A 13,175-nucleotide genomic window follows, 5' to 3' on the forward strand; every position below is an offset into this window, starting at 1 on the left:
AATTCAAGTCCAATCTGACTCGAGTCGATCTCCCGGTTAACATTGATTTATACCTTTCTTTCTGTCAATCTGACTCTGTCGAAGTCTCGAACTCAAATCCTGTCAACACTCAATCTGGCAATGACAATATCGAGGAGTATAATATCAATACACTGCTCAAATCAACATTGGATATAATCAGCACTAAATCAAATTCTGTTTCAGCGGCATAACTGCACAATTTCAATATACTCCGCAATACAATTATCAACCGATATCAATCTCAACTCATAATCAATAACAATACAAATCTGATATCAATTCTCAATCAAATCCATTTTGAAAATCATAATAATTCCATACAATATCTGTTATTCAATCCGGTTTCGATTATACGATGTCTACTATGTCAGGAACACCATATTTGAATCATATCTAATTCCTTCATTATCATATTTTCAAATCATAAAAAAAACGTAATAAAACTTACGTCCAATTGAAGCTCTCGTTGATAGAAACACTGTACTGAAGTCGGATTGAAATTCTGACAGACGAATTTTCCGCAAACTTCAAATTCCTAAATAAAATGAAGTATATATATATATATATATATATATATATATATATATATATATATATATATATATATATATATATATATGTATCATGATGCATGATAAGCCATGGCTTCATCTTTGCAAAGCACGTCTCGCGCATATGCGCGAGACACTCTATCTCGGCGCGTAACATCACAGCAGCTCACGCATATGCGCGCCCCTTTTCCGCGCATGTGCGCGACATCTTCTGTAATTACATCATGGCTACTGGACTCCTAGCGCATATGCGCCCCGTTCTAGGTGCACATGCGCCAACTTCTCTGGACTTGTATTTGGCTTCCTGCACAGCTCGCCCATATGCTTGCACACCCTTCGCGCATATGCGCGAGGTCCTCTGCCCATCTCGCGCATGTGCGTGCATCATGTCGCGCATGTGCACGAGAGGTACTGTCCTCGCACATCAATTCTTCTCATAATATACAAAATCATGTCTTGGTGGCCCTTCCTAATCATATCGATTCATCAATCAATAATCGCAGATTAATAGCAAAATAAATCTCGGGCATTACAACAGTTCAACCGATTGATCAGTTGTTAAATAATTCAGCAGAAGACCTTCAGAAGCCCGACCACCTGATGAAGTGCTCAACCAATGGAAAGTCCAACTGAACCAGTGTAACCAGTTAAGCTGATGAGCCAACTGCTTTCACCAAACCAGTTCAAGACCAGTTCAAAGCATCAGTCAAGAATCAATCAGTATGGAGAACACGACAAGTTTATTCAATGGAATCCAGTTGTGTGCACTGGGTAAAATATCTGAACTATCAGTAGTACAATTAACGGACGTTGCAGCAAAGATTAAAGTCAAGAGATTCTTGGAGACATGTCAGAAAAGTCGTGACACAAAGTCCTAGGAACGAATTCAAGCTGCAACAGAAACAATTATTCAGTCTCACTGTACGACCAGTTTCCCGCCTATATATAGAAGATCAGTGAAGACCAATACAAGAATAACAACAAGTTTGTGGAAAAATAGTGAAAAAAGGGCACGTTTAATGCTTATCAGCTTTCAAGAACCAATCAGCCAGAGGGAACTCTGTGTGAGAACAATTCTCTCATTGTGTGAGAACACTTCCGTGTTGTACTCAAAGATCAGTTCTCTTACACACACACCACCTCTCCAATTATGTCTTACACAAAGACGTTAAACTTGTGTATGTAGTCTTTGACACACAGACGTTAAACAAGTGTTGGTTGAAAGGTGCTGCCTTCAGTCTAGGCTAGGAGTTTAGTTGAGGCAGTAGTGTAAGTCCTAAGTTGAGTGGGTTAGTACAAGTAGTTGTATAAATCAAATTCTTCTAGTGAATCCTACTCGAGATGGTAAAAGGGGTGACGTAGGAGCAGTTGAAGTCTCTGAACATCCATAAACATATCTTGTATAATTAACTGATTAACTGTTGATTTCAAACTGACTTGATCAGTTGTAGCATCCGTCAGTTCAGTTTTCACCATAACTGAACTGACATATGCGACAACTGATTCATTGCTTTTCAATTATTCAGTTTAAAAAAGTTAAAATGTTTTCTAATTTAACATGTTTCTTCACGAATGATTACTTCGAGTTTCTTCCACTTGGTTTTTAAACCAAACTTGATTTAATTCATCGATGTTAACATTCTTAGAACACGAGCTATTGTAGCTCATTGGAGAATATAGTGTTTGAAGCATCTTCGAAGGTGCTAGCACACGATCCTTCATTCTTGGTTATGGTTGTATGTCATTATTCCTTTGACTCGGGACAACATAGAAATTATGCGTACTAGTTGAAACGTTTACTGCTAAAAATGCACAATTTTTTTTTTAAAAAGCCACTACTCGAAATTCATAATTGAATGCATGCATACAATATTGCTGAAAATTCAAATTTTTAAAATATCAGTAATCAACTAGCAAGAAAAATAATGTAGTTAAAAATCCATAACAAATCGTCGTCCCCAATCTTACGTTTTAAAAATAAATCAAATATCAAATATTTGTAAAGTTCATGCCAACACACAACATATAAAATGATAGCATAAAAATATCCAAATCGTTATTATCTCATAAACGTGATGTGCGGAAGAAATAAGGTCCTCGGGTTAGCATGTGGACATCCAGCCCCGCCTACTCAGTCTTCGGCGCCTCCAGTCTCCTCATCGACATGCTCACCTACATCACTTACACCTAGTGAATCTAAAGACTCAACACACTTGTAACGTTATAGCGAGTATATATACATAACAAGCAACAGTGAAAAGTACTATAATAAAAATACATTTCATGATCATAATATTTCGCATGCATAATCGTAACATGTCGAAGCATAAATATTTACGTAACATATCACATCATACCAGCATATACGTGTTCTTTTTCCTTAATTTGAATTACGTTCATGAGTTGTGACTTTCGTATTATCGTATTAGTCGATGGATCCATCTACGTGTAACCGTGATACCCGGTGGCAGGGACATGAGCGAAGCATTACACGTCCATTGAGCCCTGGCCTTACATGTCATCGTGTCATATTGTTAGTCGCAACCAACTTCCGCCTTCAAAACATGTCATCATATTTATCATTTAATAAAACCATGCATATACGTAATTTTTTCTTAAAATCTAGCATGCAGCATATTTTTCATATTTTAATAAAAAGTCGTATACATGATAACATAATATTTAAAACATGTCAAAACGTGTTTAGGGCGCTATAAAGGGCTAAAAACTCGACCCAGGGGAAAAATGGTTATTTTGCCCCTGGAGACCATTTTGCCCCTAAAAATCCTAATTGACCATTTTACCCCTGGACCTCAAAATTTCGACCCGAATCCAACCGAACTCCTTAAAACACCTAAAAAAATAACAATAATCATTTCTTAGACGTAGACTCGAGCCCTTTGAAGTTTATACGATTCGTTTTAAAATTTGGACCGGGGTCTCGGTTTTAACCCGAATCAGCCCGAAACTTAACCGAATTTTTCATACTTAAACCATGACTTAGTAACTCAAGTCCAAACCTACAACCACCCAATTCGAGCCACTTATGACCTTAAAACTTAGCTGTAACTTGCTGTAATTTTTCTGCACCAAGGTACCTGAAAGCCCTAGTTAACTCCTAAGCCAACTTATGCCTTAGTTCGATCCTAGTACAACACCACCCAGACCATCCCCCACCAGTTACCCTAGGACCTTGACCAGACCCGCCTGGACCCAATCATCATGGCCAGTAGCCCCACGCATGCAGCCATGAACCCACACACACCATTCGAACCCTAACTGTGCTCAAGAGCAAATCACTCGATCGTTTCCTTCACAGTCCCGTATAGACCTTTTTCTAACACATTAAAACACTCCCAACCTACTGTAAACCATGACTCGTACAATAAGCCTGGCAGCCCCTTCAAAACCAAGGAGAAAAATGTGAACATCACACATGGGGGTTTCGGCTTTCTTCATGATCATGCATTCAAAATTCATAAAGGCGCTAGCTCTACAACATGTCATGCATAAACAATCAAAAACATGTATTATGGTGTGAAAGATGAGAAACGAAAGGTTTTGGCCGTGCCTTTGCGTAATAACACTCGAAAACTCAAACACAAACGCGTAGAACTCGCACCAGAGAGATGAGAGAAGATTTTTCTTGAAAGCTAGAGAGAAAAATGAAGACTTGCTGCTAAAGGACTTTGAAAATGAGGCCAATTCTATGGGGTGGGCGGTAGGGTAGGGTTAGGGTTTGATTAGGTAGAGTTTAAGTAGGAATTTCATGCATAAATGGGCCTAAATTAAAAATTACACGGATTAAAAGGTTTTAGGCCTACTAAGTACTAACATAAACCAATCAAACCTAATAACACTCCTGAAAAATATTTCGTTTAGGTACGTTTTTGAAAATATTGCTCCAACCCTCAAAAAGTTCTCTGAATCGATAAAATTTGCGTACCGGTTTAAAATACGGTTCGACGGGTAAAATACTCAACCAAGGCTCATTTTCAAAATTATCCCTTAAATACACCTTATATTAAATAATTAAAAATAATTATCCAATAAAAATATTTTTCCTGATTATCCCCGGTCTCCGTTACTTGTTCAAGCAAGAAATGTAACTTAAAACCCTAATTCATGAAACTTAAACATCCAATGAAATAAACACCTAATCATGTAATAATCACGCAATAAAATGCATAAAAATCATTAAACACGTATTTAAATAAAACCATAGATTGCATGCAGTCAGGTTACGTAGTTCGAAATTCCTAGACCTTACACTATTATTGTGTTTTGACTCATTTACCGACTCCGCGAGGGTCATTAGGTGGCAAGGATATGTGTAGTTCGACATGCGTAGGAACTGATACATTCTAGTCGGGGATTTACCGCTCATCTACAGGTTAGTTGATAGTGAAAGGATTATCCGGTCAGAATATGAATTGTGCTTTAAGAAATAATTTTCTTAGTTGCACACGCGATGACACTGTGATTACTCAGAGATACATCACATCGTTATCAAATTCATTTATAACTTCTGATACATCAATGATTGCATATAGATCGGGATATATGTGTTTAAAAGATAGGTTCCGGTTATTGCAGGCACTATCGTTGATACTAGAGAGACGCTACTAAACGCTCTTACCATGATCCGATAGGTGCAATCAGATTTGAACTCTTACGTTCTTGATAAATAACTAATGAATTAGGATAAGTCCGAATAAAGAAAAATGTTTTCCTTAATCACATGAAGTTGTGAATCAACAGCTACCTGTATCAATGTATCATTGATGATCATACAAGTATTGAATAATGTATTATCGTTGAGATAGTTCAATCCAAAGAATTGATTTTGATCATTAAGTTTGATGGAGATCAAACATATGCTCATAAAAGAGTTTATAAATAGATTTCATATTTGAAAGTTGTGTAAGTTAGTTTGACTGCTAATTTTGTGAGAAGAGTGCAATTTCGTAATTTCGTGAAGAAGTTTTAAAATAGGCAACTCCAAAAAATGAATTAGTGGAAAATTTTGATCTTCAAAATTTTTACTATGCATCATAATAACAAGTTTTGTACCCTCATCATATCGATAATACCTAATCATCAATCAAGATTATGATCAAACCACGATAATTGATTATTTGATTAATAAGATTTGGACAATGTTAATACAACTCTAAGTCCTAGTTAGACAAAAACCCTAGCGGAGATTTTTGACAAAGTAAAAACTTTGAAATGAGAGTTCTAGTAGGATTCTAACTTTAGAGTCCTGATAGGATTCAAAATTATAAATATGACAATATATCTCAAATTTACAAGCTAGACTTTTTCTCTCCTCAACACTCAAATCTCGGCCATCACCTCATATTGGACAACTTTCGGCCGAACTCCACCACTTCCTCCACCGTGTGCCGCTGCTGCCCCACCACAACGCCATTGTGCCGCTATCGGAATTTAAACACAAATTTGGTCTATATTTCCAGTATAATCTATGCAAGAGACAACTTTCAATCATAGTACTCGAACTGCTCGTCCCTCCACGGTTGAAAAAATGTGATAGCAGATGCACTAGCCAACTAGGCACTTAAACGCAAGTACCACCAACTATATTAATGGAGATGTATACGACAATCACCTCTAACGTCTATATAAAATTAACAAGATGACAAGATAGACGTTCTTTATTTCCCGAATGGCTAGTAAAATTGTGCGACTCTTTTAGTCGAGAGGTTTTGATATAATCTACATATAAATGTATCACTGGCTTCTTTCAAGAAAATGTTAGGAATACACCAAACCCCGACACCATACTAGCAGTGTCAGAGAAAAATGGAAACTCACGTCTTCATCTTTCACTATGGAGTAATAAATTGGGGTATTAACAAAGCCCATGGTGCCACTTACGTCTAACAAATAAACGAGTCCAAAGTTTTGTTTTCAACTGCATACTTTATTCTGCAGATAAAATCATCAACTGTCATGGTTCCCAATTCTCCTCCAAACCTGGATCTCACCGTTACTGTTTGTGTTTCGACTTCTTTTGGACCTACCACTGCCATTAATGGAATCTTGAGCTTTTCTGAGGTTCTAATAAGCTTGGGGAGGCGTTCACCACTGGAAATTTCAGCCCGAATACCATTATCTTTCAATCTTTTAGTCACCTCATTGCAATACTCAAGCTGTAAAAAAGACGAGCGACAATCAACATGGAAAAACCCATAAATCTCAAGAAACCATAAACATAGACAAATTTAACAAGCATCAATATCCAGATTGTAAATGATAAGGTGATTTCTAAACGCATGTAATTTCATTGATTTCAGATTATGATATCGTGAAAATTAACATTCAAAAACTGGCAGAAGAAGACAAACTTTTCTTTACCTGAAGGTCGGTGACAGGCAATACTCGAGCATGAATTGGAGAAAGCCATAATGGAAAATCTCCAGCATAATGCTCAATAAGAACCCCAAAAAACCGTTCTAAGGATCCAAGAACTGCTCTATGTATCATGATTGGTCTCTTTTTCTTTTGATCGGAATCAGCATATGTAATGTCAAAGCGCTGAGGCAAATTAAAATCCACCTGAACAAAAAATTGATTGTGTTGATCTCTCATTTCCAACTAATTTAGCTCATCGGATATACGACAAGCAAAAAATCTCATCCGAGAGTACCTGTATGGTCGAGCATTGCCACTTTCTTCCCAGAGCATCCTCTATTTTGAGATCAATTTTTGGGCCATAAAAGGCACCACCACCTTCATCAATCTGGTAACTCCACCTTTTGTCATTTAAAGCATCCTTTAGGGCTAATGTAGCTTTTTCCCATATATCATCATCTCCCACAGCTTTCTCTGGTCTTGTTGAGAGGTTTACTATATATTTATCAAAGCCAAATTGCAATAATATTTCCTCGGTAAGATCCAGGACACCCCTAATTTCATCTTTAAGTTGATCCTCCAAACAAAAAATGTGGGCATCATCCTGCAAAACCATCACATTGAAGTAATATAAACATAAGCATCTAGATCACTATGTACTTGGAAAATGAACAGGAACAAAATAGTATCAATTAATCAGAGACTAGCAAATATATCCTACCGATGCATGATAACATCAGGAAAAATATATGAGTCGTGGGACTGCTATTGATACATATGATACGAAGTTATTAACCAGTGACCAAAAAGCAGGAACCACAATGGTCACTTCAAGGGTTCAATCGAATCAAACAACTCAGAAGTACAAAATTAGGAAGATGTAGGAAACCATTCCATCTTGTATCCTCCCCGTTGAATTTAAAATAACTTTTGCTAAACTAATTCAATATATATCATGGAAATGGTTCAAAATGAGTATCAACCAAGTCATAATTGCTTATGGTTCGTTTTCTAGTTGCTGCAGTAACGCCAGTCAGCTCTTGGATTATCAACTTTGATAAAGAAAGCTGACTCCTTACCACCATGGTAATTGGTGTTCAGTTGATTTTCTCAGAGCATAAAAGCCGATGTGTGAAGTTCCTAGAGGCCAAAGATACGCAGAAAAACATTTCTGTTGAATTTTTGAACAGGAGGTTAACATAGTTAACAGAGATGTATAGCATGGGAAATTCAAAGTCCATAAGAAAGAAGCAGCTCAGATCAACTGTAAAGTAGTTCAAAAATCCAAATTTGGAGAGGTTTCGTTTCTTCGCCAGTTAGAGACTATGGACAGACTGGTGGAATAGGTTATTACTTCTGATCCTACTTGTCCATGTGGTAATAAGGGAAATATTTATTCCATTTGATTTCCACTGTCCCCATACGGCTCAAATTTAGTTCTGAGGACTGCTAAGAGAACACAACAGTTACTATAGGCGCACGACAATACCATATGAGCCAGCACCTTGAAACATGAGTCCAGCTGTTGTGAACTGAATTGCCTGTTGGATGTTCATTTTTTCAGTATTTAGTATCGAGGATGTGGTTAGAAAATAAGTTTGCTTGGGAAGGGAGGACGCTAAAGAAGTTTATCAAAAACTGGGAGCGGTCAAGAATATGTAACAGACACCCAGTTGTGGCATCTTATTATCTACCAGTATTAATATCGAATAGAGCCTATCTGTACTGGTGGGAAAGATTCTAATGGTTTGATGTGTATTTGTCGTAAGGTTCTAAAATTCTCTAGTGTATTTGTCGTAAGGTTCTAAAATTCTCTAGACGCTAGCAAGGCACCATAGCAGCACCTAGGCGGGAACTAGGCGCCCTCCTAGGCTTGGTAGATGAATTCATGATTTCCATGTTTTCCTCACTGGTGTGGACGGACATTTGTTGGTATTCCATGGAATAAGCAGTCTATTCTTTAACTATTCATTTGGACTAAGCCCATTTGTAAGCAAACCCATTAACTGACCCACATATGCTTGTATATTATTATGTTCTGTTGTGAGTTCTAACCCCAAATCTCCCATCTCTATCATTTCTTCCTCTCATCATGCATAGAGTCTCATCCGCCGTAGAAATTCCGGGACCGCCGCAACCAAAACCTTCGCTATTCTCCGTCAACTCAACCGAAGCAGCCGAAACTACAGCCGGAGTCCTAACCACACATGTGGCCGTGGCCATAGTTTCAGAACTACCACCCTAAGGCCGCCTAGCACCTTTTCGGTGCGGTCAGCCGCCGTCTAATGCCTACCGCCTAAGGCGCAATTTAGAACACTTACTTGTCCTTTAAATAATAATACCCATTGGAGCCTCATCCATCAAGAATGGTAATTTCTACATTAAAGAACAATTCTAATTAGCAGAGAACAGATGGAAACATTCAACCAAAGAAATAAAATTTCCAATTTCACTTCAATATTTCTGACAGAAAAGGTAGTTGATTTAATTGGAAACTAATCAACAGTGTCTTCTGTTAGGTAAACTGAATTGATATCCTGAATAAAGACATTTTTTAAGCCTGAACCATCCACTTAATTTTACAGAAAATAACACATGGGTAGAAAGTTTTCAGTTGCATGGCTCAAGCAAGATTTTTAACGATGGGCAGAAACAATTCAAACATGGTCCACAAAAATACAAAACCATGAAGCATGGTTCTAAAATTCGCTAGGCAGGCGCCAAACTAGCACCTAGGGCCTAGGCCGCCTAGGCAGAGACTAGGTGCCGCTAGGCGGATTCCACGATATCAAGACACTTGTAATGGTTATTAGACTAAATTTCAGCCCAAACTTTGTTAAAATCCAATTGACATTTGCTTCATTCCTCCTGCTTCTTCTCCTTAAAGAGGAATAGGCAATGCAAAAAAAATCAAAATAAAGAAAAAAATTAATTTTAGGGTCTGGTAAGTTCGATTTTCTTATGTGTGCAGAAGTAAACAAACAAATAAGATGAGAGTTGCGTGTTAGGGCAAGCGTAAGCCAACAAATCTTGGTTTTAATTGGGCTTTAAATCACAACAAAATAAAAGTACGAGCCTATAATTCTTTCTTTATGTCATGTTCTAGTTTAATTCGGCTTTCAAAATTAAAAGCCTAAAAAAATTGGCCAAAAACACTTTAAACACTTAGGCATGCCTTGAACCGCCTAGGCCCGCCTAAGAGCCCTTGCCGCATAGGCTGGCCACCTAGAACCTTTTCGGTGCGGTCAAGCGGCGCCTAGGCGGCCACCTAGCCCGAGTTTTAGAACACTGCCATGAAGTATTAGAGCTGTGACCTTTGTACATCTCAGATGTTTTAAAGACATTACTGTATCTGCTACCCAAAAATGCATCCAAAGAACATACCTAAAATTTCTAAAAATCGACGAGCAAAAAGTATGTGGTTACCTGGGTGAATCCTCTTACACGAAACAGGCCATGTAAACTTCCAGACAACTCGTATCTGTACACTGTTCCAAGTTCTGCAACCCTGATTGGAAAATCCCTATAAGAGTGTAACTTCCGTTTGTAAACCAATACATGGTAAGGGCAATTCATTGGTCGAAGCTGATAACGTTCTTCGTCAATCTCCATTTGATCAAACATATTCTCTTTGTAGAAATCCAGATGACCACTGACCTTCCAAAGATCTGCCTTTGCCACATGTGGAGTATAGAGTAGATCATATCCCTTCTGTATGTGAATCTTTTTCCAAGAATCCTCAATTATGTGCCTTATAATAGAACCCTTGGGATGCCAGAATACTAAGCCACCACCAGCATCATCCTGTAATTATTCAGCTGGAATTGAAGCTTCAATCACCCACAAAAAATGTTATGGAACCTTAGATGAATAACAGTCATGCAAATTTATTTTTTCGTCAACTAGTTTCAGTTAACTGAATCAAACTGAGAATTTGAAAAACTCATTTTGTACAAAGAGTATGACTACAGAGAGTACTTCAATTTAGCAATGCACCTGTATAGAAAACAGATCGAGATCTTGACCAATTCGACGGTGATCCCGTCTCTTAGCCTCCTCTTTGAAGTGAAGATAAGCTTTCAGTTGTTTCTCACTCTCCCAAGCTGTGCCATAAATTCTTTGCAGCATTGGCTTATTTGTGTCTCCTCTCCAATAAGCACCGGCAACAGACTCAAGTTCAAAAGCTTTTCTATTTATGTTTCCAGTCGAATCGACATGCGGCCCAGCACAGAGATCCCACCATTCTTTTCCTACAGCATGACAAAGGAAGGACAAACTATTTGGTTAACCAGCGCAAAGAACCCATCATTCCGGAAGTAAAATGTTTTTAAATGTTTCGGATGCAGCTCTAGCTGCTTAATAGTTGAGTGATAAATAGTTTTGCAACGAATTAACTGAACAGGCTATACCTATATGATAGATGGTGATAGGTTCCTCTTTAATGGATTCTAGAATCTCAATCTTGTAGGGCTCATTAATGGACATTATTCTTCTCCGAGCTTCATCTCTGGTCACTTCTTCTCTAATTAAAGGTAAATTCCGACCAATAATGCGATCCTATAGTTAATTCAAGATATAAATTATGTCCCAAAAAAGCGTAATCCAATGAATACACACAATGACCGCCCATGCAGTAGTAAAAATTAAAAAGAAATAAAAATGGAGAATTCACATCACAAGACAAAATAAGCTCACCATTTCTTTTTTAACGTTCTTAAGGTCCTTGTCTGTCAGAGGTTCCATATCAAAGTCATAATAAAACCCATTCTCAATCCATGGACCAATTGTCACTTTCGCTTTTGGGTAAAGCTTTTGAACAGCCATGGCCATTACGTGAGCACACTGCATACGAACGAATCACGACTTTTTAATGAGAACTAAAACTAATCAGTATCCGGTGTGCTGACAGTTGAACCATCCAAACAAGTTTGCAGCTTTATATATCAATCCAGTTCCATGCATCAAATTTGATTTCGACAGAAAAACTTGTTCCTATAGACTTCCAATCTTCCAGGCTGCCACAGCAGTTGATTGGTAGCACAAATGGGTATTTTAAAAATGAAATTCAAATTTAAACGATCGTAACTTCCTGAAAATAATTAACATTTCGTTCCTAAAACAGCATTCAACAACTAAACAGATTTAAAAAAAATTGAAAAAAATTGTAATTCAGTCCCTTGAACACCATTTTAAAACCGCAAAAAACAATGTACACCGCACTCCAAAAATAATTTCACAACAATTAACTCTGGATTCAGCATGTTTCAGTGAATAAACTTTCTTCACCATTTTCACAAGTAAAAACATAAAGAATTGACCCCAAAAGGCAAAAATCAATAACAATAAGTGCAAATGTCTCAAAAGCACAAGTTACACAAAACCCAACCCAACCCAAAACCTCATGATTCACAACAAGCACATCCTTAACAACCCAGTGAAAATCAAATACAAATTTGTTACCGTGTGGCGAATTCTGAGGAGACTTTCGGAGGATTCGTTCGTGGGCAGCACCACTTTGACCCGATCAGCACCCGTATCAGCATCGGTATCTCCTTCTCCGGGTGGCGGCGGGACAAGGGCAGGTGTCTCGGTGACTTCAGTAGCGACATAGGAAAATTTAGCCCGCCACAACATGCGGGTATTTGTATTGTCGTGGCAATCAAGGAAATCGGGTTGGACAGCAAAAGAAGGCGGTGGAATTGCAAAAGTCTTGAGGTGGCGGCGTCTGGGAAATGGGAAAGTGCGGAAACAGTGATTTGATAACGACAACGAGAAAGCCGCCATTAGTGTACTTCTGTGAATAACGAACATGGTTAAGTTTGTATATAGTGAAGATACGAAGAATGTGTGGCGTAGGTTTATGCTACTCGACCTCTCAAAATTCCTTCTGTTGTTCAAGAGTTAACAGAGTGAATCATTTTATTATTCAAATTCAAAATTAATTTTTTCCCCAGTAAATATGAATTTTATCAATAAAAATTAATAGATTACGGTCTAGGCATCTTATTGAACCGAACCAGATGGGTTCCAAACTGAATTAAACCGGTCTTGGATTGTCGAGCGATGAAACCGAATAAATCATGTGTGATACCGCACCCAAACCAAAACCGAAATCGAATTAAATTGTATTGAATTCAAATTGGACCGGAGTGAGATAAAATTTGAATCAATTTTTTTGGAAAAAATATGTATCTAAAGATTAGATATAAGTCTCCTGTCCATTTC

General features: G+C 37.8%; 1 protein-coding gene across 1 annotated transcript; it reads right to left on the reverse strand.

The window, feature by feature from the left end:
* Nucleotides 1-6,232: 6,232 nt before the first annotated feature.
* LOC140813961 (threonine--tRNA ligase, chloroplastic/mitochondrial 2) lies at nt 6,233-12,852 on the reverse strand. The gene is made up of 8 exons (XM_073172794.1): nt 12,411-12,852; nt 11,646-11,792; nt 11,360-11,507; nt 10,947-11,200; nt 10,377-10,754; nt 7,246-7,554; nt 6,954-7,154; nt 6,233-6,748 (listed from the first exon to the last, which is right to left on the reverse strand). Exons 1-8 carry the CDS (start codon nt 12,759-12,761, stop codon nt 6,476-6,478), a joined length of 2,061 nt encoding a protein of 686 aa, XP_073028895.1. The 5' UTR covers nt 12,762-12,852; the 3' UTR covers nt 6,233-6,475.
* Between the last annotated feature and the right edge of the window lie 323 nt (nt 12,853-13,175).

This window comes from Primulina eburnea, chromosome 15, assembly GCF_022965805.1.
Source record: "Primulina eburnea isolate SZY01 chromosome 15, ASM2296580v1, whole genome shotgun sequence".
Classification (NCBI taxonomy): Eukaryota; Viridiplantae; Streptophyta; class Magnoliopsida; order Lamiales; family Gesneriaceae; genus Primulina; species Primulina eburnea.

Excerpts from the sequence above, each read along its gene's own strand:
- LOC140813961 (XM_073172794.1), bottom strand. The coding sequence starts at position 12,761 with ATGTTCGTTATTCACAGAAGTACACTAATGGCGGCTTTCTCGTTGTCG. Across the intron at positions 10,755-10,946 it reads TCGATCTGTTTTCTATACAG|GATGATGCTGGTGGTGGCTT; the intron begins GTGCATTGCTAA and ends GAATAATTACAG. Across the intron at positions 6,749-6,953 it reads TGCCTGTCACCGACCTTCAG|CTTGAGTATTGCAATGAGGT; the intron begins GTAAAGAAAAGT and ends TCTTTTTTACAG.